Source organism: Drosophila santomea, chromosome X, assembly GCF_016746245.2.
Source record: "Drosophila santomea strain STO CAGO 1482 chromosome X, Prin_Dsan_1.1, whole genome shotgun sequence".
NCBI lineage: Eukaryota > Metazoa > Arthropoda > Insecta > Diptera > Drosophilidae > Drosophila > Drosophila santomea.
This window is the reverse complement of record NC_053021.2, coordinates 16,224,674-16,250,640: the sequence shown is the minus strand read 5'-3', so window position 1 is coordinate 16,250,640 and position 25,967 is coordinate 16,224,674. Positions and strand designations below refer to the sequence as shown.

Below are 25,967 nucleotides of genomic sequence, written 5' to 3'. Positions count from 1 at the left end.
AGAAAACCGAATCAAAGGTAAAAAACAAGAGTGCGAATTAAATGCAAACAAAGTTGATTTCCCATTCCGGCGCGAGCATAAACTTTTAATTTCGTTTTCCATTTTATTTGTAAATTACACATTTCGACGAGCGAAAATTGCAGGTGGAAAATGCAGGTGAGTGGGCTGAAGGCCGGCCACATCCGTTCGCCATTTTTGGGGGAAAATCCGCGAATCGTGGGCGTTCTTCCGGTCCGCTTTCCTCTCCTTTTCTTTCCATTTTTCTGCCCCCTGTTTATTCGGCGAAATTTTCAGTTTTTGGAGGAAATTGGGCTGAGCGGAGCGAGATATGTGTGGCGAAGTAATTATAAAAAATCAATACAGCAATTGGGGTTGTATGTAAAGTGTAAGAAATAATATTTGATCCATTATTACGCTTATCAAATTAAGTTTCCTTATCTTTACTGAACTTGAAAAGCAGCTAGCACATCATATCAAGTCTAAGGTAAGAAATGTAATAAATGGGATACATTTGAATACAAAGTCGGATATTTGCCCATCTATTAACATTTTTGTATTCTTCATTTTGAGAATTGTCATTTACTAACATTTTTGTATTCTTCATTTTGAGAATTGTCATTTATTAACATTTTTGTATTCTTCATTCTGAGAATTGTAAGATAAATAAGCGAAAGAGGTGCAAGTACAGAGTACACAGCCACAAGAATCCCCGTCCTGCAACTCCTGTATCTCCGTGCCATCCACTTCCATTTGATCCAACCACCCTGCTGTGCTGATTGGCTGCTTAAGCGAATTGTGGTGGCTGCAGATGAGGATGAGCACTAGGATGAGGATGAGGATGAGCATGAGGATGAGCATGAGGATGAGGATGAGCATGAGGATGAGGATGTGGATGACGATGGTGCGGACCACCCACAAAAATGTGCGGCTAATTGGATGTCTATATGCGAGGATGGCGGCCATGTGTGGCAGGTACTTTGACAGTCGGCGCCTGATTTCCATGCAAATTGGTTACAGCACAGTAAGCAGGCAATATTTCTGCTTCATTTCATAAATGCGTCCGGGGTCGACGCCTCCGCTCCTGTAATCCCAGAATCCCCGAATCCCACAATCCTCCAATCCTCCAATCCCAATCCCCCAATGGGAAAGAGCTTCCAGCTCTTTGGATACGATGTGTTTGCATATCAAACGCCTGATGATGCGTCTTTAATTTATACATGAATCCGCAGCCAATTTCGTGTTTACTTACGAAATTTATAAGCGAAATGCTCGCGAATTAAAAATGGAGTTTACAAAAGCGGGAAGTCATGAATCTCGCATTGAGTTGGATGTGTAATAATCACGATCAGAGAAAAAAGTCAACAGCTGAGAATTTTTCTTCGTTTAACATATTTTCCTAGTAGTTGTGTGATGTTTGCAAATTGGTTTTCCTTTTTAGTGCTGGCCATAATTATCAGCAAGCATCTGAATAAAGTGAAAACTGAAACAACGGTCGTGTTTAATTGAGTGGGACGGCGATAGCGGAGGGAAAGAGAGCGAGCGAGTTTGTGTTTTGTGTCATTTGTCTTTAATGAACGGTTGCCCGCTGGCCAGCGTCGTGTTTTTGTTGTCATTTCATTGTCCTGCCAAGCGTCTCTTTTGTTTTAGGCCAACTGCAATTTAAACATTGCGGCCAATTTGTCGATGAAGGCGCAAAAACACAAACTCAAACACACACACACACACACAAGAAACTCGAGACCCAGAACACGCGTGCTGCCAGCAAAAACGCAGTGCAGGGGTGTTCTAAAGTGCACCAGAAATAGGGTCGACTGCGGAATACCCTAACAAGAGTGCTCCACTATTATTCTTAAAATTAAATGAATCGAGCTATTAAGCTACAATATTTTAGGTATCAAGAAAAGTGGCTTGAAATGATGAACTTACTCTTAATACTTTTTAAGTTAAGGGAAAACATAAAGTTTGGTCTGCTGCTACACTTTCAACATATTTATTAAAAAACTGCTAGCTTATTTTTAATAAAATTCATTTATAAAAAGCTATATAGAAAGTACTCAACTGTTGTGTTTTATAGAAAAGATAACTATCATATAACTAACTATAACTTTCTACAACTTTATGATCTAGAAGTTGCTCCTCGCCTTGAAGGATCCACAATCCGTAAGCTCCATTTGGTAGCTCCTCGGATTCAGTCAGCTGGTATATCCTTGGTCCTTGGCAGCACTTCAAGGATCGTTTGCTGAGCCTTCGCCTGCAGCGCCGCTTGCATGCGAGCACGCAATGCCGAACATGGCCATAACCGCTCGAACCCGAAGGAGAAACCCCCCTGGCGAGGGACGCCTCTGCTTTTGGCCAACTGGTAACTGGTAACTGGTAGCTGGTAGCTGGTAGTTGGTAGCTGGTAACTGGTGGCTGGTAGTTGGTGGCCAACGGTGGCAGTTATTCAATATATCAACTTTTGGCCTAATAAATGCACTAATTGCGGTTAAATGCATTTTGCATGCAATTATTATCATTAGGGGTTGGCTCGCACGTCGTCGTATAAGCCCCTGCACCCCTCCCTCTATCCCATTCCCCTCCCCCTCCCCCTCCGCCGACATCGTTTGTAAATTGTTTCTGTTGGTCATTATATTAATTGCCCCGGGACACGTCCACTCTCCTCCCCCTCCCGCACCGCAGAACGATTGCTCTATTTTCACATTCTGTTACATTTTATTTAGACAAAAAAATATGCGATTAAATGTACTTTACATTTTACAGTTACAACGTTTATGGTTCTAGGCTACCGACAAAAAAAAAATTGGTTTATTCGATAATACATTTCGTGGTTAGGCTTAACTATACAAAATTATTTTGCTTTTTTGGCTGCTAGTTTTTACAACATTTAAATAAATATTCGCTTAATTCTACTTCATTATCGTATATTGAAAAAAAAAAACCCTTAAAAACAATTCGAATAAGTTACTAAGAGCAAATCAAATAAATTAAGCACACACACAGAGACACAAAGCTATGAATATATACACACGCAGGCACACACTCACACACACACACACACACAAGCGTGGCTTAACTTCTGGTTCAAAAACGCGAATTCTTGGGGATATTGAACTTGGACAAATGTTTTTTATAATTTTTACCAAGTTTCCATGGTTTTGTTTTAAATACTGAACACACTTGTGCTGTTCTCTATGATCTAAAACAATAATTTGTTTAGATTGTAAGTTTATAAATGCCTCCAAATATAATTTTGTTAAATTTAAACTTAAATTTGTACTAAAGTTTGAACCACAAAAGGGATGTGTGATATGGTGCAAGATTGCTGCCACTTCTGATTCATCTAAATAACCTAAACGCCACGTAAACTTATATGTTTTATGAAACAATAACATCATATCAATACGACAGATTTACAAAACGAGTGATATGTAACTTAAATTCGTAAAGCCCAAACATGTAGTTTATATATCCCCTGGATATTCGCACTTTTGAGACCAAGTTGATAAGCCAAGATGATAAGCTCACACACACGCTCTCACACACACACACACACACACAGCCGACGGCGTAACGCTCACACCTGGATCTGATCCTCGTCATCCGACTGGGAACAGCTGTCGACGGATCGTCCTGGCGGACTGCCCGGATTCAGCGTGGGACTGAGCGTCGATGGTGGCCTTTGTGGCGGCGAGGCGGATGCGGAATGGGCCGGAATCGGTTTGACCAGCCCGCTGGGCGGAGATCCGCCGCCGCCCAAGGAAGGTGGCGCCGCTACCGGATGCGGTCCGCCCGGATTCGCAGCGGAGGCGGCCGCCGCGGCACTCTGATAGTAGCTGCTCAGCGAGGACAGCGAACTGGAGGCGGACAGGTGGGAGAAGGGCGCCGGACCCACGCCCACGCCCACACCAACGCCCACGTTGACGCCGACGGACGGAACGCCGGCGTACAGGTTGTAGGGCAGCGGCTTCTGCATGGCGGCCGCAGCGGCCGCCTGGCGGTAATAGATGTCGATGTTCGTGTGGGGCGGGGCTCCGTGGGCGGCGCCGGCAGCGGCCGCGTATGGCCAGGCGCCCAGGTAAGGCGATCCGCCGTACAGTCGCTGGAAGGCCGCAAAGTTGCCAGCCTCCGCGAGGAGCTCCAGACCCACTGCTGTTTGCCGCTTCCATTTGGTTCTGTAAAATGATATTAGATAAGTTTTAGTAAGTTTAAAAAATAATACATATTGTCTTGTAATCATATCATTGCATGTTCTTATTAGATTTGTATTACATTTAAGAACACACCTGCGGTTTTGGTACCAGGTCTTCACCTGGCAGTCGCTCAAGTCCAACTTGTGGGCCAGCTCCTGGCGCTCCTGCACGCTGAGGTACTTCTGCCGCTCGAAGGACTTCTCTAGCGTCTGCAGCTGGTGGTCCGTGAAGGCGGTACGCGCCTTCCGCTGCTTCTTGCTCAGACCGCTCATGTCGCTGGTGGAGCCGCTCTTGACGCTGTTGCCATCGTCATCTTTGCCGCCTGAAACAGAAGAGATGGGCATGAGAATTTTAGCAATATATAGAAAATAATCTAATAATAATCTAATACTACTCTTAGTAATCTAAGATGTGCGTAAAACTCAATCACTTTGTATGAAAAGGAATTAAGTTGTTTATAATAACTTTGAAATCAAAACCAAGTAATATGGTAATAGTTATATAGATTCAAGACTGATTTTAAATGCCTTAAAACTAGTTTTTAATATTTGCCATTTTTGTGGGGCCCACGCGGCTAATTCGATTTAGATCTCTGTGCGATCTATTAAAACAGTTGCAGTTACAGTTACAGTTAGAGTTAGAGGCTCGTTTATGGCCACGCAATTGCCGCTTCCGCTCACAAAGCGGTTCGTGTGTGTAAGTGTAATAAAAACGTGCTGCAAAATGTCTAAACTTGCCACAAAAAGCCGCAAGAGAGATAGGCAAGCCGAGCCAGCGCACCCAAAGCACCCCTTTTTGCAAAAAGTGTTCTTGGCCAGAAAAGGTGGAAAAGCGGCCTTTTCTGGCCAGCCATTTAGTATATAAAATTTATGTAAATTCAACCGATTGTGCTTACCCGATAAGCGAGAGCGAGTTTTTGGCCCATGGTCAGGAGAGTGGTCAAGGGGTTAAGGGGTTGCAGGGGGTTAAGTAAACTCTCATGCGTTAAATTATTTAAAGCGAAAACTTGCCAAGTGCCGCACTTAAATTTGGTCTACTGGGGCTTTCAAAAAGGGGAACTTAACAACCTTAGCCGTATGCTTGAATTGATCAGAAAGCAGACAAATAATATTAATATATATTTCAATTAATTTATTAAACAAGAGGAATTCAATACTTGTCATTGCAAATGAAATTGCAAAAAGTTCTTTAGAATCTGTGCCTACGATTAAACTTTGAAATATGAAACAAATAAAGATGCATGGCTAATTATTTCGATTAATCATCGCTAATCAAGAGCTTATAGTGCCGCCAGGGCGAAAGTTGTTTACCATATAAAACGAAAACGATAAATGATTAATGGCAGCGATAAATGAGCGATAATGCCGCAATTGAATAAAATTAATTTTCAATTAAAGAAAATTACTCACGAACATTGGCGCCGACTTGCTGACTTATCGATTTGCGCCCGATAATTTGTGGAACATTAAAAATTAAGGCAAAACCAAAGAGCAACAAATAAATGACAAATATAATTGAGTAACGCTTTTGAAAAAATTATCTCTTGAAACTAATTTATTTTAAAGCAAATTTAAGATTTAAATATAGATATAAATATACCTTTTTTATTTAAGCTTTAAAAAGTAGCTTTCCCAACTGATTTTATTATTATAAATATGTTTTTTTTTCAATTTCTAAATAAAACTCTAGTGATCGATATTAATTTTCTTTTTTTTTGCAACTGAAGCTGATCGCAATTGCGAAATTCCGATGAATTGACGGATTGCCGCCTTCCCTGCCCGCTGGCTGTCAGCCCAGAGAAGCTGGCCGACGCGACTACCGACTACCGTTTATAAAAGTGCAATTGGCAACAGGAAATTGCGGCAATAAATGGCACAAAACAGGGCCCAGATGGAGTGGAGAGTATGAAAAGCTGGCCAAAAGCGAGGTAAAACGAACCGAGTGGCGATGAGATGAGCAAACAGACTGCAACGTTTTTTTTCGTTTGCCGCTGCCCGACTGCCATTGCCATGGGGCGTCTATTAAAGCGGGTTAAATGCATTTTTATAACAATTTCCACAATTAAATGATTGCGAAGGGGGCAGGTGCGTGAGATAAGAGGAGGACGCAGGGCGAGCGGAGGGCGGCGAGGCGGGGGGCAGTGAGTGCGATGTGTGTAATTATTTGAGATTTTTTTGCTGCTGCTGCGACTGCGGCAGTTTTTAAACTGCATTTTGTTGTTGTTGCAGCTCAGGTAGCTCCCCTTCTTCCATCAACCCCCCGCCCACTGCGGGCCACGCCCCCATGCTGCCATAATAGCTAACAGATCTGCAGGTGCATGTCCCCAAGTTGGCGGCGTGGCGAACGAGCAAGGGGAGTTTAGAAGCTTCGCAATGACGCAAACAAAGCGTGAAAATGCATTTATTTTTTTATTTACAACTAAAACCACAACAAATAGGAGCAACAAGAACGAGAATGTAAAATGGTCATGCAATCATTTTTACAGTTTGTTTTGCAAAGCGACATCGACGAGGGCCGCCACCTCACTCTCCCCCGCGCTCCGCACTGCAGCCCCTGCTCCCCACTTCCAGGCGCACGCTTCAAAACAAAAGACTTAGGCAACGAACTTGACTGCTGCACGGCGGACTTACATACGTATTTTTTTTTTAGCTAATTGAATTACTTTTACAATTGGCTATGATGAAATGCGTTTCGCAACAGAACTATTAACACGAATTAATGGGGAATTTGAGTAATTTTAATTTAAAGCTGCCTATAAAGTGCGGTGCGAGTTTGTTAAGTGCTAATACATTTAATACCACCCAGAGGCATACCAGCTATTAAACAAAAAGTTTGATAATATACTATTAATAATATGAGAATCTGCGTTTAGATTAAAAAAAGGCTAAGCTTAACAGACCTGCAAGTTTTGAATCTAGCTTAACAAAACAATTTATAAGCAAGTAAAGTTTATAAATTATATATGAATTTTCAAAGGCAACAGCAGGCTTAATTAAATGGAAGTCAATTTGACAGGGATATTTTTTTTCAATAACTTGACTAATTATTATATATTTGATTGCAAGTTCTGTTAAGCTCAACATTGATCTAATTTGTTAATTAAAGGTTCTCTTTCAATCCATTATTTGTTTTAAATTTAGTTCTAGCTCAGTTCGAATAAAGAAAGTTACTGCCTGGAAAGGCATTTTGCGAGATTAACTAGAGTGTTTTCCCGACCACCCCCCACCCCCCACCCCCCGCATAGTACAGAGGCTCACCTCACCATTGCTACAAACGCTGTGATCGTCCATGTTGCCGCTGTCGCAGTCCTCGTTCTCCTCGTGGTAATCGCTGCTGTCGTCCAGATCGCCGCCCGCCGGTGGCACCCCGCCATCCGCCCCACCGTCGCCGGGTGGTGCGGCCACACCAGCAGCCGCAGCTGCAGCAGCAGCAGCAGCGGCGGCCGCAGCAGCAGCAGCAGCTGCATTGTTGCGCGCAGCAGCCGCGGCAGCAGCAGCGGCATAGTGCTGTTGCATGGCCGCCGCATATTGGGCCACGTTTAACCCATTGCCGCCGCCGGCGGTGGGTGGAAAGTGGCCCAGCTTGCCGTGCGGATGCATCAGCGCATGCGGATGTGTGTGCGGATGCTGATGCGGATGCGTGGGCGGATGCGGTTGTGGGTGGTGCAGGGCGGTTGGCAGGGCACCGACGCCTGCCACATTGGCTGCCTCACAGTTGTCGCCATTGATGCTGTTGTTGTTGTTGTTGTTGCTGTTGCTGTGAGCGGGACTGCTGCCGCCGCTGGAGCCCGAATTGTTGTTGTTGTTGTTGTGGTGGTGCAACTGCTGGTGGTGGTGGTGGTGCTGCTGCTGCTGCTGCTTGTAGAAAGCGGCCGCCGCACTGCCCGCCAGAATGTCGTTGATCATGAAGCGGGATCGATTGGGCTTGCCGATGCCCGAGGCGGTGGTGGTGCTGCCGCCGGAGGACATGGTGCTGCTGCTATGGATGCTGTGCGCCACCGCCGGTGGCTGCAGGCCGTAGTGGAGGTGGTGGTGCTGCTGGTGGTGCTGATGCTGCTGCTGCTGCTGCTGCAGCGTACTGAGGTGGTGGTGCAGCTGGGGATGCGCTGCGTTTGGCTCGCTGGGCGTTTGGGTGAGTATGCTCATCGAGTCTTTCATAGGACTTAGGGGCTTTCACGCGTTCTCCCTTTTCGTCTCGTTTATGAATACGAAATATGTATGTTTGCTTTCAACACTTCACTAAAAAAATGCACATTCACTGCTGTTTCCAATGGCTGTCAAGTTTTCTACTTTGTTTTCTGTTTCTGTTTCAGTTTCTGTTTCTGTTTCTGTTTGGCCTTTTCTCAACTTTTCACCCAGCGACGTCGTGAGCGGCTTGGCTGCCAAAACGAGACTGAGCGTTTATGAAACGCACCTGCCCGATCCGCCGCTGCCGCTGCCAGCGCCGCTGCCGACGCCGACTGCGGCAGAGGCTCGAGCGGCGGCTGTGGCAACAAATTTGCCACTTTGTCATAGGCGGTGGTTGGGCCGCATATGCCACCGAAGGCCGGAAGGGGATGGCCAGTCGCTCGCGCTCGCTGCCTCTCGCTTCCGCGGCTATTGCCGTCTCATCGTTTGTCCCGCTCTCGCGCAGCGCCATGTTGCCGGCACTGTGGTGAGTTCAGCACGGAGTGGTGAATTGCAGTCTCTCGCTTTTTATAGCACCAAATGTCGGTCAAATGGCTGTGGAGTTACGCTCTTGGGCTCTTGGACTCTTCGGGGCCTTGAAAGCGGCTCAAAATGGCGCTACGAGGAAGTCGGTGGATCTGGTGGATGGAGAGGGTGCCACTGGATCGGGGGAACTGCAACACCCGCTGAAATATACTCTTTTTCGACCAACAACTTGTGGAAATATATGTATGTACTCTGCTTTCTTATTTAATAGACATATTTAACATTTTTTTAAATAAAATCTAATTTAATAGACTTTTATAGTCCGAAAGTGCCAACCAAATGGTATTTAAAATTTTGTTTAATTAAAATCTAATTTAATAGACTTTTATAGTCCGAAAGTGAAAACCAAGCGGTGTTTAACATTTTTTAATTAAAATCTAATTTAATAGATTTTTATATTCCGAAAGTTACAACCAAGTGGTATTTAACATTTTTTTAATTAAAATCTAATTTAATAGACTTTTATATTCCGAAAGTTACAACCAAGTGGTATATAAAATTGTTTAATTAAAATCATAAATTGCTATTTCCTGAAATTAAAAAAAAAATTAAAAATAGAATATGTGTTGTAAAATAGAATATATAATTAAAATATTTTAGCTAGCTGTAGGTCGAATAACAATTTTATTTAGCAAGTTTTATCATTGACCTTTAAAAACAGCTAATATTAATACGATTTTATTTAAACACGTTTTAGGCACTTTCCAAATGCGTTTGTTTTAAATATTACAACTTCAATTAACAGAAAATTGTTAGATTGTTGAGAAACCCTGAAGATACTAAAACGCCCGACAAATGGGCGTCGCTGGCTTCGATTCCACAACAACAAGATTCCCAGACAACAAGATGGCAATTAAAATTTCACGCCAATAGCCCGGTGGTTAGGGTCACCTTTTGGTTGCTTCTCCCGGTGGCCACATGTTGGCCAAGGACTAATTGCAGGAAGGGAAGGGAAGCGAAGGGAAATGAAATGAAAGCGGAGCGGAGCGGGATGAACAAATGCAATTTGTCGAGAGCGGCGGTTTCCGTTTGATTGATATTGATTCCGGTCGAGGAGCAGCACCAAACTGACTGAGCAGCGGGAGCGGAAGGGGAAGGGGAAGGGGAAGGGGGAAAAGGTCAGGTGACCTGCGAAGGTCATTAGTGGCGGGGAAATTAGAGCGCCGCTGGGGGGAGGAGGAGGGGGCGGGGTTTTGAAGCGGAGTGAAGCGCGCGCTTCAATTGCGGAGCGCATTAAAATAATTAGCGTCTGCCGGAGCATCAAAAGTCCGGAGCGAGGAAAAGTCAACCGAGTCCTTCGTCCTTCGTCCTTCGTTCTTCGTCCTGATGACGGTTATTGCACTTAAATGCATATAATTGCCAGACCAGTCGCATATCCTGCGGTCTGCGGTCGATTCGAGCTCGAGTTCGAACTGCCAATGCCAATTGAATGCTTAAAATAATTGCACTCGACCAGCAATGCCAGCACTGAGAAAAATATATACACATTCTCTTTTGTCAGGTAAAATGTACAACAAAATATATGCCTACGAATGCGACTATCATTAATTAGTTATTACGTTTAATACTTAAATCGAGTTGACAAAGAATTTTGCAGAACTTCGCTCATTGCAATGAAAGAATCATAAAATGGTTTAGTGTACATTTAAATTTGACAATCGCATATTTTGTGTCAGTGCATCTGCCAGAAATTATGAAAAAGAAATGTACGAATGCAGAAACCGCAATGCGCAGTTGTCCCAATGCCACACCCCCTTTGCCCCTCGATTACTGGACAGTTGCCAGCGAACTTGGACAGTTGGCAGCGTTTTTCCGGTCTCCTCTGCGAACTGGCTAACAGTTGTCCATGTGCAACCTTCTATCTCTCGGACACCCATCTATCCATCTATCTATCTTTCGATCTGCCCATCTGCGTATCTGCGTATCTGAGTATCTACGTATCTGCGAATCTTGAAAGTCGCCTTAATTGGCCTAATGTACACTCATTGAGTAGCACTGTTGGCCCTTGAATTATTTGCAAAAGACTTCTGCTTCAATGGAGATGGTAAGTTTTGGAAAATGTGCCAAAATAAATATGTATATTATATATATAGTACAGTTGTAATATATACACTTCCTCATATGTGCGTCCAGTTTAGGGCACACAGCAACCCACATGCAGCAGCAGCGATACTCCACTCCTGTCCAAGCTGATCCCAAAGTACGTCCATTTCCATTTCTGATCTGTTTCCGTGGAGTGCAGTGGAAAGTGGAGTGGAGTGGAGTGGAGTGGGGGGAGTGGAGTGGAGAGCCTGCGGGGCCTGTGGAATCTTAATCGGCATCTTTGATATTATAATGTTCGTGTTACTGCGTGGACAAACGTAATAAAATAACTGATCGTTGTCGCTGATAAGTTAATTTACTTTTAATGTGCTGCCCTCGCCGAACCCTCGACATCCAGATTCAGATCCAGATCCACATGCAGATCCACATCCACAGCCACAGCCACATCCACATCCACATTCAGCGATCTTGCAACGTGGGGGTAAATGGGTCCGTCCGGAGGTGACAAAGGTTCTCGATGGGCCGCGAAGCAGGGTCTCTGCTGCAAGATCGACTGACTTGGCAGGGCTTTTATCTTTTTATTAGCATCCAATACCCTCTAGCTGCGAGGTTGTCTACCTTAAGAAAGTCCTAAGAATTAGAACATACTTGCAATCATCAAACAATAATAACGCTAGTTTCTTCTACACAAATAAAAAATGATGTGAATATAGTTGAGAATTTCATGTATAGCAATTATTTTACTTAAAATAGCTGCTATTAAATAAATATTAAATAATTTGTAAATGCTTAAATGTTTTCATTCATCCAACCATATACCAAAGTTAAAGGGTATCTACGCCTTCGTTACCCAACTCCTTGACTTGTTTTAAGTTTGTTTGCCTTGTTTTATTCGACTCTTGTTTTTGTTGGTCGCGTGTGCCGTCGATGGCCAACGTTGTTGCCAACTGATTTGTCAACAACGTGGCCAACAAAGGTGTTCTCCTGCCCCCTTAACCCGCGTAACCCCCTTAACCCCCTTAACCCCCTCGGCAGCGCCTTAACCCCATGCCGCCCGGCGATTTATCGCTGCTCCAGATCAGTCAGCATGCCAGCTACAACAGCAACAATAGCAACACAACTGCAGGATAAACATAAGCCCTGATTCCAATTTTGATGGCCCCTCTTTTTCCCTCTTTCCCTTTTCCCCCCCACCCCCTCTTCATTTTCCGAGGCGGCGCTCGTTTTGAAAATTGATGTCGCCCCACTAAATGGATGCTATTTAAAGTTTTACTGCCTGCCAGCACCTATAAATCCAATGGAGGATTTCGATCTGGCTGCCACAGGACCTCAAAGGGGCAAAAGGCTCTTAAGTCCGACTTCGATTGCACCTCCCCCTTTTGGCACCTGTCCGGATTTGGACTTCAATCGGTTTTTATGGCTCAGCTTAGGCTGGTCGACTAATCAACACCTCGCTGCGATCGCATTCTGATTTCATTTCTGTGGATTTGATTTGATATCTCCATCTCGATGGAGGGAGTAATCCTTTTGGCTATAAAAAATAACTGTCTGCTTGAGGTTGATGACAAATCTTCTCGAGACGAATACTTTGTCATATCTTTTAAGCACTAACACTAACTGAAATGTAACTTTTTATTTAGTTTTCTATGTCATAATTATATTTACACTCATTTTTTGGACTCTCACTGCCCCACTGTATCTCTGATATTTTCGTGTCCAATTTGTAGATTAACTAATGAGCTTTTCGCATACTTCGCTTATCTGCGGATGGGTCGCTCAATTAGGAGAGCAAGTTGGCTAAACGACGGACCAGGCGACATTTGCCACATTTGCCACATTTGCATTGGCCATAAAAATATGCTTAAAGCATTTCCAAATGCAACCACTTAAATATCGAATGGCTCGAAACTGACGACGAAGTGAAAATGCATTTTATGACTCAATTTGGTGCACATAAAACGAGCCACGGAATAAAACTGCCGGCGGAAGGGGTATTTTTGTGGCCTAAGCCATACAAAGTGCAACATTGTCTGGGGCAGCGATAACGACAACCAAGGTGTGATCACTAGCGATGGTCGCGTGATCGAAGAGGCACTAAAATGAAGTAATTCTAAAGGAATAGATATTACCTATATATATAAAAAATACTTAAACAAAGTATTTATATAGCAAATGGAAGTTTTGGTGTGGATTAATTCAATATTAATTTACTAAGTATTTGAGATATGTTTTAATAGCAACTCACGCTGACATCTTTAGATGCCATATATTTTGTGGCAACTGCAGTTCGATAGTTATTGTTGCCGCTCGGCTGATTGTTGTTAATTTTTATGTGCAATTAATCGGCCACGCCATTGAGCATTTATAAGCATTTCTCGCACCAACAGAGGCTGCAGAACTGGAGAACTTGAGAACTTGTGGGGGAACCTCTTCATTTCGATTCCCACTCGTCGAGTCGAAAGAGGAGAAATTAAGTCGTTTTGAATTAAGGTGAAATGCAAAATGCATCTTCGCCGGCAGGCCATAAAAAAACGGCAGCCAAGACAACAATGTCGGGAAATATACTGAATGCTGAATGCGGAATACTGAATAACACAGAGAAGATGGGCCATAAAAGTGGGCAAGGTGTTGAAGTCGGGGCCAGCTGCTGATCGCTCATTGTCAGCGATCCGAAGGGCTAACCCCAACCGAAGTGACCCATCCCCAGAGCAGAACTCGGACTCCATGTGAGTTATGCGGATGCAGATGGATGCAGATATCCCGCTGTTTAGCCGCTTTGGATGATAAACTGACGAAAGCGGTCAATGTTGGCTTACTCTGCTGAAGATGGGCGGCTTAACTGGAGAGCCACAAATATTTATGACCACTTCATATTTGATGGCATAAATAACGAACGTCTTAATTAAATTGTTTGCCTAAATTAAACAAAATATATATATATAAACTAGAAGTTTTCAAGCAGCTTAAATATTTTGACAGCCTTCTGCGCCAATGAAAACAGTTGCCACCCATTCGTCCTTGGCCTGGGTGGTAGCTGTGCCCCCTGCCCGTCGAACTCGCAGCTTAATTGCATAATTTCATATTCGGTTTCTTGGGTTTTCCTTTTTCCATTTTCCATTTTCCATTTCAGCCTTTGTTCATTTGCCGAGCGGCGAACACCTTAGCCCCACAAACCGAAGAGCCCAGAGTTGTGGCTTAATTGCCATGGCCGAAAGTGGCAAAGAAATGCAGTGCGCTAATTACAACAACCACAACAAACGGGCAAGTGGGCAAAAGGCGGGAAATGGGGGAAGTGAGGGGAATTAGTGGCAGTCAGGCATGTCCTTGCTCCTTGCCGCCTTTTCTTCGAGTGTAGAAGTGTGGATGAGGGAGGGGGGGGTGTCCTTCGAAGAGGCCAATTGAAGTGCGGCAACGTTGCATGTGTGTGGGGCATGTGAAATATATGTAGAATTTTAAAAGTCATAAAATTGCGGAATGTCGCCAATTAAAATTGTTGCACACACACACACACACACGGACGCGGTTGGACTGTGTGGTGTTGGTATGGGTGTTCGTGTTGCACATGTGACGTGACATAAATGCATGTCATGTTCGTTGCCTGTTTTCTGTTTCGTGCATTCGAAAGGATTTTCCCAAGGAAAATAGGAAAATGCGAAAATGGCAGAGGGGGCAAGTTCGCGCGCCAAAAACTATGCAACACAATGCGCGCAAATTGCGCAATCAAATTACCAGGCACCCTCGGCCGTCAAGTCCCCGCATACCCCGCATACCCCGCAATCCCCGCACTCCCCCATCCCCGCCAGCTTAGGCAATCAATTATAATGTTAGCATGCAAGCTTCATAATTGTTCAAAGGGGTCCAAGGGAGGGGGGGAAATGGGGGCATTGGTCCAAGGGGAAGAGGGGCAGGATTGCAACTGCGAGAAATCTGAGGACATGTGCCACAAAAAGTGAAGCATAGTATAATAGTAATAGTATAGTTAAGTATTAAAGTGAATAATAAGGGAAATATGCAGTTAGGCATTAACAAATGGGATTATACATATTATTATTATACAAGTATACAGGTGCAATTTAAAGCCTGCTGTAAAATACCATGTATTTAATGACAATTTTAGGAATTAATCAAGTAATTTAGTATATGTAATATATATATATAATATATGTATATTTAATATATATAATTATATGTAATGTATATTATAATACTTTGATTTACAAAGATTACTTTTCAGTTGTCACCCCTTAAAATAAGTAAAGTAAACAGTTCTACTTCGTTTTTCAAATGGTTTCCCTGTAGATCAAAACCCCCAAGGACATAGCTCTCAGCTGCCAGATTTTCGCTCAGTGCAGCCATATACACTTTTCGCTTTTCGCGCTGTTGTTGCACTACAAAATAGGCATTTTAGGCCGCGTCGTGCAGTTGGCTCCGCTGATTGTCGCTGCGTTGTTAGCCTAAGTACGGTTCGGCCTTTTGGTGTCACGTCAGTGGATTGTTACGGCCACCAGGCCAGCAGGAAGGGGGGGTGCTGATTGAGGGGGGGTGGGTGTTCATTTAAGCTACGCTTTGGGTGTTTTTTTTTCCCCCCCATTTTCCCATTTTAATTTCGAGCGTTTAACGTGACCGCGTGCAAATTTCCACACACACACACACACACAGGCACTCAACTTTGTACTCTTTAGCGCTGTTTAGTTGTGCTTTGCATTTCCCATTTCCCCTTGCCCCTTGCCCATTTCCACGGTGGTGACAGTGGGTTAAGGGGGCGGCTGTGGTGATGGGCGGTCATGGGCTAAGGGCGGATTGCAGCCGATAGGAATTCCCGTATTGGACCCCGGTGATTAATGACGGAATCGCATTAGGCGACCCGCGGCCAAGTGCAATGAGTCAATCAATCAGCGGCTGGGAAGGTGGCCAATGGAATTTCCATTTCCATTTCCCTTTCGGTGACCTCTTGACCCCTCGGCGGGATGATTAATGTGCGGCTAAGTGGCAGACTCCGGCGTGCGAAAATCGAGAGCTAACATATTTGGTTTTCATCATGAGCATTGATTATGTCAAACTAACAATTGTTCTTACACAATAACAAGTTAAGCTTACCCCAAAAACTTGTTCACAAATTACTTAAAGATGAGCCTAAACAATGTAATTGTATTAAGCTTTTTCTAAACAAATTGCAAGCATAACATTTCCTAATCCAAATAAGGTAAATATGCTCATATTAAATTATATGAAATTAGGGTGAAATCAGATAGATTAACTTTCGTGGGATTAGCTTAAAGCTGAGCAAACGAGACGGATGTGGAGGGGAAAACTAACTCGACTAAGTTCATCGTGTTCGCATTGCAAATTGTGTGAAAATCGCTGCGGTTTTTCACAGCAGAAAGGTTTTCCCTCCTAAAATATTGCCACACATTGTTTGTCTGTTGCGGGAAAAGCTCAGTTCATAACTCGCCATTACAGCCGCCCACTTCCGTGCTCCCCTCGCCACTCCCCCCTCTCTACTCTCGCGATTTTCGGATTTTAATTAGTTAATTATTATTTGCGATCATTGCTTGTGTTATTTTTTCGAGCGCTAACTAAGCCAATTTGAAGCAGTTTTGGCTGTGAGGCAGCAGCGGCAAACAAGCGGAAAATGCAGGAAAATATTTGTAAAACAACGGGTGGAATCAGGAAGAGCCCCTCCGAGTTATATGTACTTATAGATATGTAAACCTGTTTAGCTAATGGATTTTTCTTAATGGATCTATACTTTCAGCTCACTAATATACTAAAGTGTTTCTATTTTGATTTAACAATGCTGACATGCCCATCAATCGACTAGCTCTACATCTTAAAGCTAATCCTTTGAGATAACATTAATATTATTATTATAAACATTCCACCCACACAGTTGTTACCCCAACTTACCTAATAAACTTGTTGAAAGCGGTTCGCGTGCCTGTCCAAAAGCTGTTCAAGTGCGGACATAGCATACAAGTATATGCACACCATTCCACACGATATCGGAATGCAGCACAGATATTTTCCTATCATCGCCGGGGGAAAAACACACATTTTTTTAAGTACGCATTTCACGCACTTTGAATTTTTGCCTCGGCCCGCTGAATTTGCCACTTCTGCCAAAGCAATTAAGCTAACAAATATCACAGACGACGCTAATCGCAACTTGGAATAAATTGCATAAAAACGTTTTCCGAACGCTGCCGGGAAAGCGGGGAAATGGGGAAATTCTTTGCAGTGCGGCCAAGAAAAGTGCAAAAGCAGAAAAGGAAAATGAAAACGAGCACGAAAATTAACTGTACTATAAAAGGTGGAAAATTGTGCAAACAAACCAACGGCCAGCCCGCCTAGCCGCAAATTTGCATAATTATGATTAATACAGACTGTTGGAAAAAAAAGAAAAAAAATGAGAAAAAATGAGAAAAAAAGGAGAAAAAGGCTGAAGTACAAAAAAATAGGGAACTGCATTCGGAAGCACAAGTTCGTGTTAGTGGCTGCCAAAAAATAAAGCATAAAAGCCAAATAAATGGAGTAAGGAAAGAAATGCTACTGTTGCCTGTATTTCCACTTCGGTTTTAGTTGGCTTTGCGGTTCTCTGGCGTTTTCCGCCATAAACGTTCGCAATCAAATGTACATAAAATAATTCACACACCAGGGCAGAAACAGCAGCAGCAAAACAAACGGTTTGCTGGTCATGCGAAAGCCAAGCTCAACCCCTCACCTGTGCACTGCGAGAAATAGTGTGTTAATAGAAAATTTACAAAAAATTAAGGAGATGCATGGATGTCAAGTAGTTGCTTACAAGTTAGAGCAGTACTTCTTATTTATTGCATTTATTAAAAGTTTAACACTACTATTTTACTAGAACTTTTATTAAAACAAATTAATAAAAAATTAAATAGATTTTTTTTTTAACTTAAAAGAGCAATAAATAATGTGCAATTTTCATAGATTGCATTCTAGTTATCACTTTTCAGTTAGCTAAGGTAGTCTCTCCGTTTTCGCCGAGTGTAATCTTTATCGTAGTTTTGCATTACTTAGCCTTGTACGCCAGAAAGAGAGGGGGAGTGGGGAGAGGGGGAGAGAGAGAGGGAGAGAGCGAGCAGGATGGGGCGAGTGCGAGGTGCACAACAACAAACCGGCGTTTAGTGGACCCTGAAGAAGAAGGGAGTCGCGTCTGCGTGGCATTTAATTTGTCTGATTAGCATTTTCAGCGGCACGCATAAAACGCATTAAATACGTTTCATTGTGCGCTCGCCTCGTGAACCATCCACTTTCCTATTTTCCAATTACCAGTTACCATTTACCATTTTCCATTTTCCATTTCCAGCGCCAAGCAAATGCAGCCGGAAAAGCACAGACGGATGGATATCAATAGAACGAAACACGAACCGCGGCGATAGCAACGGGGATCTGAGGAGTGTAACTCGGGTGCAGCGAAAAGTGGCACCTGTTATCTGAGGAACGTGTAGCTGTATAAATTATAATAATATTTTATTTTAATATATTGCACACAACTCGTTACATTTCAGCGCCACCTGTCGGACTGGCAACGCATTAAATGTATTTATTCACTATTATGAATAACTCGCATGAAAGTAAATCCATTCAATGGCCACCTGTCCAATTAAGTGATTAATAATGAAAACCAAATAACTTAGTTGTATGATCCTTTCGAAATCCATTGAAAATGTATAAAAACAAGTAATTGAGCCCATAGATAGATGTGGATAATATTCGGTGCAGATTACACCGCAATTATGAAAATATTTAAGGGGCAGCAACGCAACAATTATGAAATGATTCCATGCAGCGCAACATTTGTGCCCCGAAATTGTGACAAATCATCGCCGGATCATCAGTCAAAAGTTTCCGGCTCTGATGGAGGTCCTTGACGCGATGTCCTGTGACAGCTGATGAAGCTGTGGTCCACGCTGCGGATTCAGTGCTCTTCGGGGCTTCAAGTCCCTGGATTTTTTTTTTTGTGCCCGAGTGAGTTGTGGCCATGGCTGTTGTTTGACGTTTGTTGACACATCTCGCTGTCATGATTGACGATGCCGCCCTTTCTTTGACGAGCACGCGAGGCTGTTGATTTATTTATGCCCTTGCACAAACCGAAAAACGAGCCACACACAAAAACCAAAGCGAAAAAACTAAAAGCAGAAAATACTGAAACCATACCATATCATACTGAAAAAGGAAGCAATTCAAGGGCCACATCACATCACATCACATCCCATCACATCACGCCCTTCTCATGGCCCAACTAATGAATTTCAAATGATGCGGCAATTTTTTCACTCCTCTTTTTTTATTTTTGCCATGGCCATTAAGGCCTCTCATCTTCCTGCTTCTTCGACGGCGGTTTTTTAATTGCCCCTCTCTTTCACCTTTCGACTGCCCATCTCTTTCATCTCCGTCGCTTTTCAAACTCAAACTGAAACTCCGTGTGTGGTTTTCCCCGAGCTCTATCGTCGAATCTCCAAATCTTTGAATCTCTGAATCTACGAATTTCCGAATCTCCGTGGGTGCCATTGTCTTTGGGCGCGGAAATTGGCTGCCATCTTTGGGGATAAAAGAAAAGATACGAGTGCTTATGCAGATATCTGGCCATATAGGCTCTACGCTGATTGGTGGGCGTGGCCAGAGGTGTGGGAAGCTTTTCCAACTGGCACGCAAAGCCGAACAAAAGGCCCCATCAACTCGGAAAAACCTGCAAGAAAATGATGCTTTTACTTAAGCCAATGGATAAAGTACGAAAGTAGTAGAAATAAAACTAATAATATGCATAACATGTAAGCAAAGTGATAAGAATCAAATTCTGCAGCCAAACTGAAGTGCTAATGTATTAATAAATAAAAACCTTTGTATGTTATTAAAATAAACAATGAAGCATATCCTAATTTTTTGGTATTAAAATAAACAATGAAGCATATCCTAATTTTTTGGTATTAAAATAAACAATGAAGCATATCCTAATTTTTTGGTATTAAAATAAACAATGAAGCATATCCTAATTTTTTTGTATTAAAATAAACAATGAAGCATATCCTAATTTTTTTGTATTAAAATAAACAATGAAGCATATCCTAATTTTTTGCTATTAAAATAAACATTGAAGCATATCCTTATTTTTTGGTATTAAAATAAACAATGAAGCATATCCTTATTTTTTGGTATTAAAATAAATAATGAAGCATATCCTAATTTTTTGGTATTAAAATAAATAATGAAGCATATCCCTAACCATAAGCAACCAGACATCGATCTGCCCACTCCCTGTCTATCAGCTAACATATAGTTAACTATAACATATATGCCCCGAAACTCGACCCGAAGTTGTTACAAATCTCTCGCCTAAGTACTTCATAAATATCTTAAATGAGTTTCCTTTTGTTCCAGTTTTTATAGGCTGACCCCTCAAGCACAGGCATAGTTATGATTATTGTTTTTCTTTTTAGCCCCACTTATTTTCCCTTTTTCTTTTTGTTTTTTTTTTGGTATGTCCTGGCGCACATTGTGTGGCCGTGTTGAAGGCATTCGCTTAAATCATTCCGTGGCACTATCGGCACAAAAATCAAATGCCTTCGTTTAAACGAGCGATAAGGAAAATGCCTTCGAAAAAAAGGACCAGCTCTGCCGGGAAAATTCACGCAATTAGTTTGTTATTGTTGTGGACGTCGAAAAGGCGTCCGAAGTCAACTTCAGTCGCGACTTCAGCTCATTAACAATAATTTCGCTTTAATAAATAACGCTAAAACATGCGCTAAATAACATTTTTAGGCTGGTCCCAAACCGGAAACTGTGGGGGCGTACAAGGTGCACTGTGAGAAATTATATATTATATAACAGCACGGATGTGCACTACACTAATAAGAGCTTCAATTTTAGAAAGCTACTCAGAAACGAGTAATGTAAATCCTCTCTAGAGTTGTTTATCTCCTGTCTCAAGATTAATTTCCCAATAAAACGCTCCCCCTTTTTGCGCAGTGTACTCCTCCTTGGCGGGCGTCGAAATTAATGTGCCGCCAGCCAGGGCGACACTAATTTGCCTGTGAACATGTCAAATCAGCCTCAAAGTAAATTTTACGCCAGCGTTCGCTGCTCGCTGCTCGCTGCTCGCCGTTCATGTCCGAAGTTTCCCAAGTTTTCCCGCTCGCACACGGCGGGCACTTAATGAAAAGGTCCTTAAGTGCTTTCCAACGGTATTTTGTTTCCGTTTGTACTTTTTCTCTGACGTCGCCGTCGCTTGTCGTTGATTTGTTATTGTTGCCACAGTCGAGCATAAATCATCCAGCGAGCGGTACGACCATATACCCATATAGCCATGTAGTGCTATATATGTTGTAGTACAGTAAGGACTCCGCACCACTTGACTTTCGATGATGATGATGGTGGTGCTGTTGGTGGTGAAGGTGGTGCTGATGGTGGTGGTGGTTTGCCTGTGGTTCTGCTCGATTTTCGGCTGCTCAAGTGGCTCGTGTGGTGCCATGGGAAGTGATTAAAGTCATTTAACCCACTCTGCGCGCACGAGGCGGGCTGAAATTAATTTCTAATTGCGCACAAATGTAGGCAATGTGAGTCATATTTCGTGGCCAGCAAGGGGTTAAGTTCGGCAGTTCGAATGTCATTCCCACCGTACACATTATTGGTCCTAATGAGTGCGCAAATGATTCTTGAAATAAATCGAAGTTGAAACAAGGAGAAACACTTGTTTTATTTGTGGTTTTTTATTTGAAATGGTGGGTAACTTAAATGTAAATAAATACAAGCAAATACTTATTTATTTAATGATGATATTAAAAAGCGAACTTGTTTAGCTTAAGGATTAACTTCTTCCTTTTAAAGAGTTATAATTATATTCTTGAGGTACTTCTTCGGTACTTAGAACAAAGAAAACTGAATATTTATGAAGAAAACCATTCTGACTCATACTTTGTAATAACCGTTACTAAATTCCCAGTCGAAAAGCGAAACAAGATATTTCTTTGATTAATTGAGCGCCCGAATTTTTGTGCGTGGCTCTGGCGAAAGGGTTAAGGGTTAGAGGCTGCTCGTAAAAGCCAAAAAAAAAACAGCACCCTTTAACCCCCTACAGCCGTTGCGTATGCTAATTGAGCTATAAAAATACTTTGTGACCGAGGAGGGCAGAAAAAAGAAGCTAATAACACACAAACATGGTCATAAAGTGTGGGTGGGCGGGGCCACTCCCACTTGAACCTTAACCCATGGCCACCCAGCCACCCAGGCACAAGCGAGTGAGCAGAAAATCCCGACGCTCTTGTGCAGATTTTCTTGGCCCCAAACAATGGGGCAACTAAGTCTGATAAAGCTGGCGGGGCGGGGGGGGGGTGGAAACTGAGGTTGCAGGACCCATGCGTGATGCTTTCACATAAAAATTATGGCATTCAAGCCAAATGGGGCTTAGGAAAAGCAGAGAAGAAGATCCCCGACCCCCGACCACCGACCCCCGACCTCTGACCTCCGGCCCACATGGGTTAAGGCGTCCTGGAGCCTGGCGTTAGAAACATGATTTTTATTTTACGCAACTTAAGTGCGAACAATAAAAACGATTTGAGGCAGATTATGTGCTGCCTCTCATAATGCAAATTAGTCATGGCCAACGCATATGCAAACGCACCCCCTCCCAGCACCCCTCTCCTCTCCTCTCCGCTCCGCTCCTCTCCACTCCAGCCCAGTCGCCTTAACCCCCCAATGCCGGCGTTTGTTTGCCCTGGCATTTGTTTAGATTTATGAGTGTCAGCCGCATTATGACCAACCACTTGACTTCCTGCCACGTGTGTGTGTGTTTGTGTGTGTGTGCGACATTTTATGCGCCGCACGTTCTCAACTCACTCCCCTTAACCCCCTTAACCCCCTTAACCCCCTACAGCCCCCAGTCTCCAGTGTGTCTCCAGAGGCGCAGAGCCGCAGTCTCGTCATCAGTATTTATAGTGGTATAGTTGGCCATTTCAGTGGTTTATTTTCCTAATGCCTGCTACTGGTCCCACACGGCGCATACGCAATTTCCCGCCATTTTCCCGACTACTTATTTAATACCATTGTTTGCTCAGTCTGCAATTAGCCGCGCTTTATGACATTTGGCTGCGAGAAATACCAATAAACTGGCCAGATGATAAATAGTTGTGCTTCTTCAAAGTAATCCCTACTTAATTTACTGTACTTTCGTTTTTGGATTCAAAGAAGTATTTTGTGCTCCATCAATTGCTTATTATAATTTATGCGAGCTCATTCAATAAACATATACTACATGTAGCTAACTCGCCAGCCATTCCTTTCATCCAAATGCGAATCCGAATCCGAATCCACACTTGAATGTATTATATCCCTTTGCTTAGATGTTTTGGCTGGGATGCTGGGCTGCTTTTTAATTGAATTTGGCAGCTAACTGAATTTTCGGTGTCGCAACTTTGTCGCATCGCAATCTTCTAGCTCATCAACTTCTCCATATCCATATCCTTGCCATGCACAAATGTACAACCCATATATCCTTGTACATACATATATCCTTGTACATACATATATCCTTGTACATACATATATCCTTGTACATACATACATATATAGTATGTACATGTATATGCCAATTACGAGTGAAAATTCGACAACAAAGCCAAATGATATTAACATATAAATTGCACAAAGTGCCGCTGATTTAGTTTCGTTCAAGGGGTGTGAGAGAGACGCCAAAGAGAGAGAGAGGGAGACTGCGCACAGAAAGAGACGGGTAGAGAGACAAGCCAGTTGGCAGTTTGTTTTTACGTCTTTGTCGTCATTTACGTTTATTATTCCGATTTTCTAGCGCAGAAAAATAACACTTATGTGCCAGAAATATGTAAATGCGGTCGGGAAAAGTTTATCGTGGCTTTGCGGCGTTTCACGCACGCAGCAACCACCACCTACCACCCACCACCCACCACCCACAAGCAACCACCCGCCCTGAAGGACATACCCCCCCCACACCCCTTTTATCCACATTTATCCCCCCTTTTTTTTGCCACCGCCAACAATGAGAGCGCCATCTCGCTTTAGCGCACATTTCCGGCATTTGGCCAAAGTCTGCTTCTTCTTCTTCATTGCCCCCCAAACATTTCCCCCCCCACTTTCTTGGCCATCGTCTAATGCCTAAGCCCGTCTCTTTCGCACACACAGCAGCCCTCTCTTTCTGAGGGCTTTTAGCCTCCTTTCACATACAATTTACTGCCATTTCAAAGCTAAACATTTACGCTATCCTTCGCCCTTTTCCGTCTCTCTATCTCTTTTTATGGCACACAAAATGTCGTCGACGGGAAATTGATATTTTTGGCGTTTTTTGCCATTTTTTGGCACACATGAAGAACAGTGAAGAGTTTCTAGGGATCCCTGTGCTATAAAAGTATTACATTATGCATAAATATGATCATTAAATATTATATTTAATGGATAATGTGCTCAAAGTTAATACGTTTATTTAAAGCAAAAATTTGTATTCAATGAAATATTATTAGAAGAAGTTATTTCCAAGTCTATCTGTAAGTTTGCTCCTTTCCAAGCTTCACTGTGCGCCAAAACTCGCATAAAGTTCGCTTTAAAAACGAATTGATTTGCCAGCTCTTTCCATGTTTTCTGCGTGAAAGGGTTATGATGTCGCCATGAGCGGTTCTTTGTATGCTCCCCACATCCCTTTTTTATATATATATGTATATATATTATTTTCCCTTTTCTTTTTTTTTGTAAATGCGCGGAAATTGTTAATTTTATGGCCAGCCATATCCGCAGCTTCCCCGCATCCTGGAGCCCCATTTCCACATCCACATCCACATCCACTTCCCATTCCCGTTCCATGGCCATTTCCATGGCCATTTCCATCGCCATCTCCTCTTTCAGCTGCTGGAGCCACTGGCGTTTCCAAAATGGCCGCCTCGCGGACAAAGCGTGACCTGGTGATGGATATCGGTGGACTTCGGTGGGCATCGGTGGGCATCGGTGGGTCCGCCAAGTGGGCAAGGAGTAAGTGCGCCAATCGCATTATGGTCCTGCAACGTTTTGGCCCCAAATTGCCAATTGCCAATTGCGAATTGCGAATTGCTGTTGGTCCGCATGGGGATCGCATATTGTATATTGTATATTGAACATTCCCCCACTCCCCCCCCCCCACCCGGATGTATTCCCATTTTCGACAACTGAGATCGGATAATGGCCGTTCGATCGACGACTTGATGGCCCTGTCTGCGAAATTTCGACCCCGGGCAGTTTGGCCCACGTTTTGCAGACATTTTTCTTTTGGCCCGTCTATAATTTGCAGCGACGGGCCAATTGTTTTTCGAGGAGTTGGCCAAATAAAATGCATTTCTGCAGCACGTCCGAGCCCCAGCCCCAACTCCTGCCCCAAAATCCCCCCTTCTACTTCATTGCCCGCCCCTGGATGGGCAGCATTTGTGGCCTTTTGCCTGCCATATAATTTGCACAAATTGCAATTTAGAGAAATAAAAGGAATTGGAGAGGTAAAATGCTTATATATGGCAACCAAAATCAAGAAAATTATATGTACAAGCAGCTTTCGATTTATTTTTCGACTTTTAAAAACTAAATGATATTATACATATTGAAAATAAGGAGAAGAACATTTATAAAAATATACATATTGAAAATAAATAGAAGAACATTTATAAAAATATTTAAGTAAATAAATATGATAAGTTGCATGTAAGTATTAAATTATACAAATGTAAGTAAATTCATATTAATATGTTTAAACTATAAGTTAAAATTATAAAAATGTAAGTAAATTCATATTAATATGTATTAAACTATACCTGTTCTTGCATAGTTTTTTTGGAAACCTATCTAACTATCTATCTATCTATGTATCTATCTATCTATCTATCTATCTATCTATCTATCTATCTATATATGTATCTATCTATCTATCTATCTATCTATGTATCTATCTATCTATCTATATAAGTATCTATCTATCTATCTATCTATGTATCTATCTATCTATCTATATATGTATCTA

General features: G+C 42.7%; 1 protein-coding gene across 2 annotated transcripts; it reads right to left on the bottom strand.

Moving 5' to 3' along the window:
- Positions 1-2,739: 2,739 nt before the first annotated feature.
- Positions 2,740-8,553, bottom strand: LOC120455742 (homeobox protein B-H1). Of its 2 annotated transcripts, XM_039642164.1 has the most exons (3): positions 7,453-8,553; positions 4,284-4,512; positions 2,740-4,172 (listed from the first exon to the last, which is right to left on the bottom strand). In XM_039642164.1, exons 1-3 carry the CDS (start codon positions 8,345-8,347, stop codon positions 3,575-3,577), a joined length of 1,722 nt encoding a protein of 573 aa, XP_039498098.1. In that variant the 5' UTR covers positions 8,348-8,553; the 3' UTR covers positions 2,740-3,574. The 2 variants fall into 2 exon arrangements, with proteins under 2 accessions (XP_039498098.1, XP_039498099.1); XM_039642165.1 differs by lacking the exon at positions 2,740-4,172 and having other exon boundaries at positions 4,356-4,512; positions 7,448-8,553.
- Positions 8,554-25,967: the final 17,414 nt, after the last annotated feature.

Bases quoted from the DNA above. Each gene is read 5' to 3' on its own strand.
- LOC120455742 (XM_039642164.1), bottom strand. From the start codon at position 8,347: ATGAAAGACTCGATGAGCATACTCACCCAAACGCCCAGCGAGCCAAAC. The intron at 4,513-7,452 runs GTGAGGTGAGCC...CTTCTGTTTCAG, and splicing joins TCACAGCGTTTGTAGCAATG to GCGGCAAAGATGACGATGGC. The intron at 4,173-4,283 runs GTGTGTTCTTAA...ATCATTTTACAG, and splicing joins ACCTGGTACCAAAACCGCAG to AACCAAATGGAAGCGGCAAA.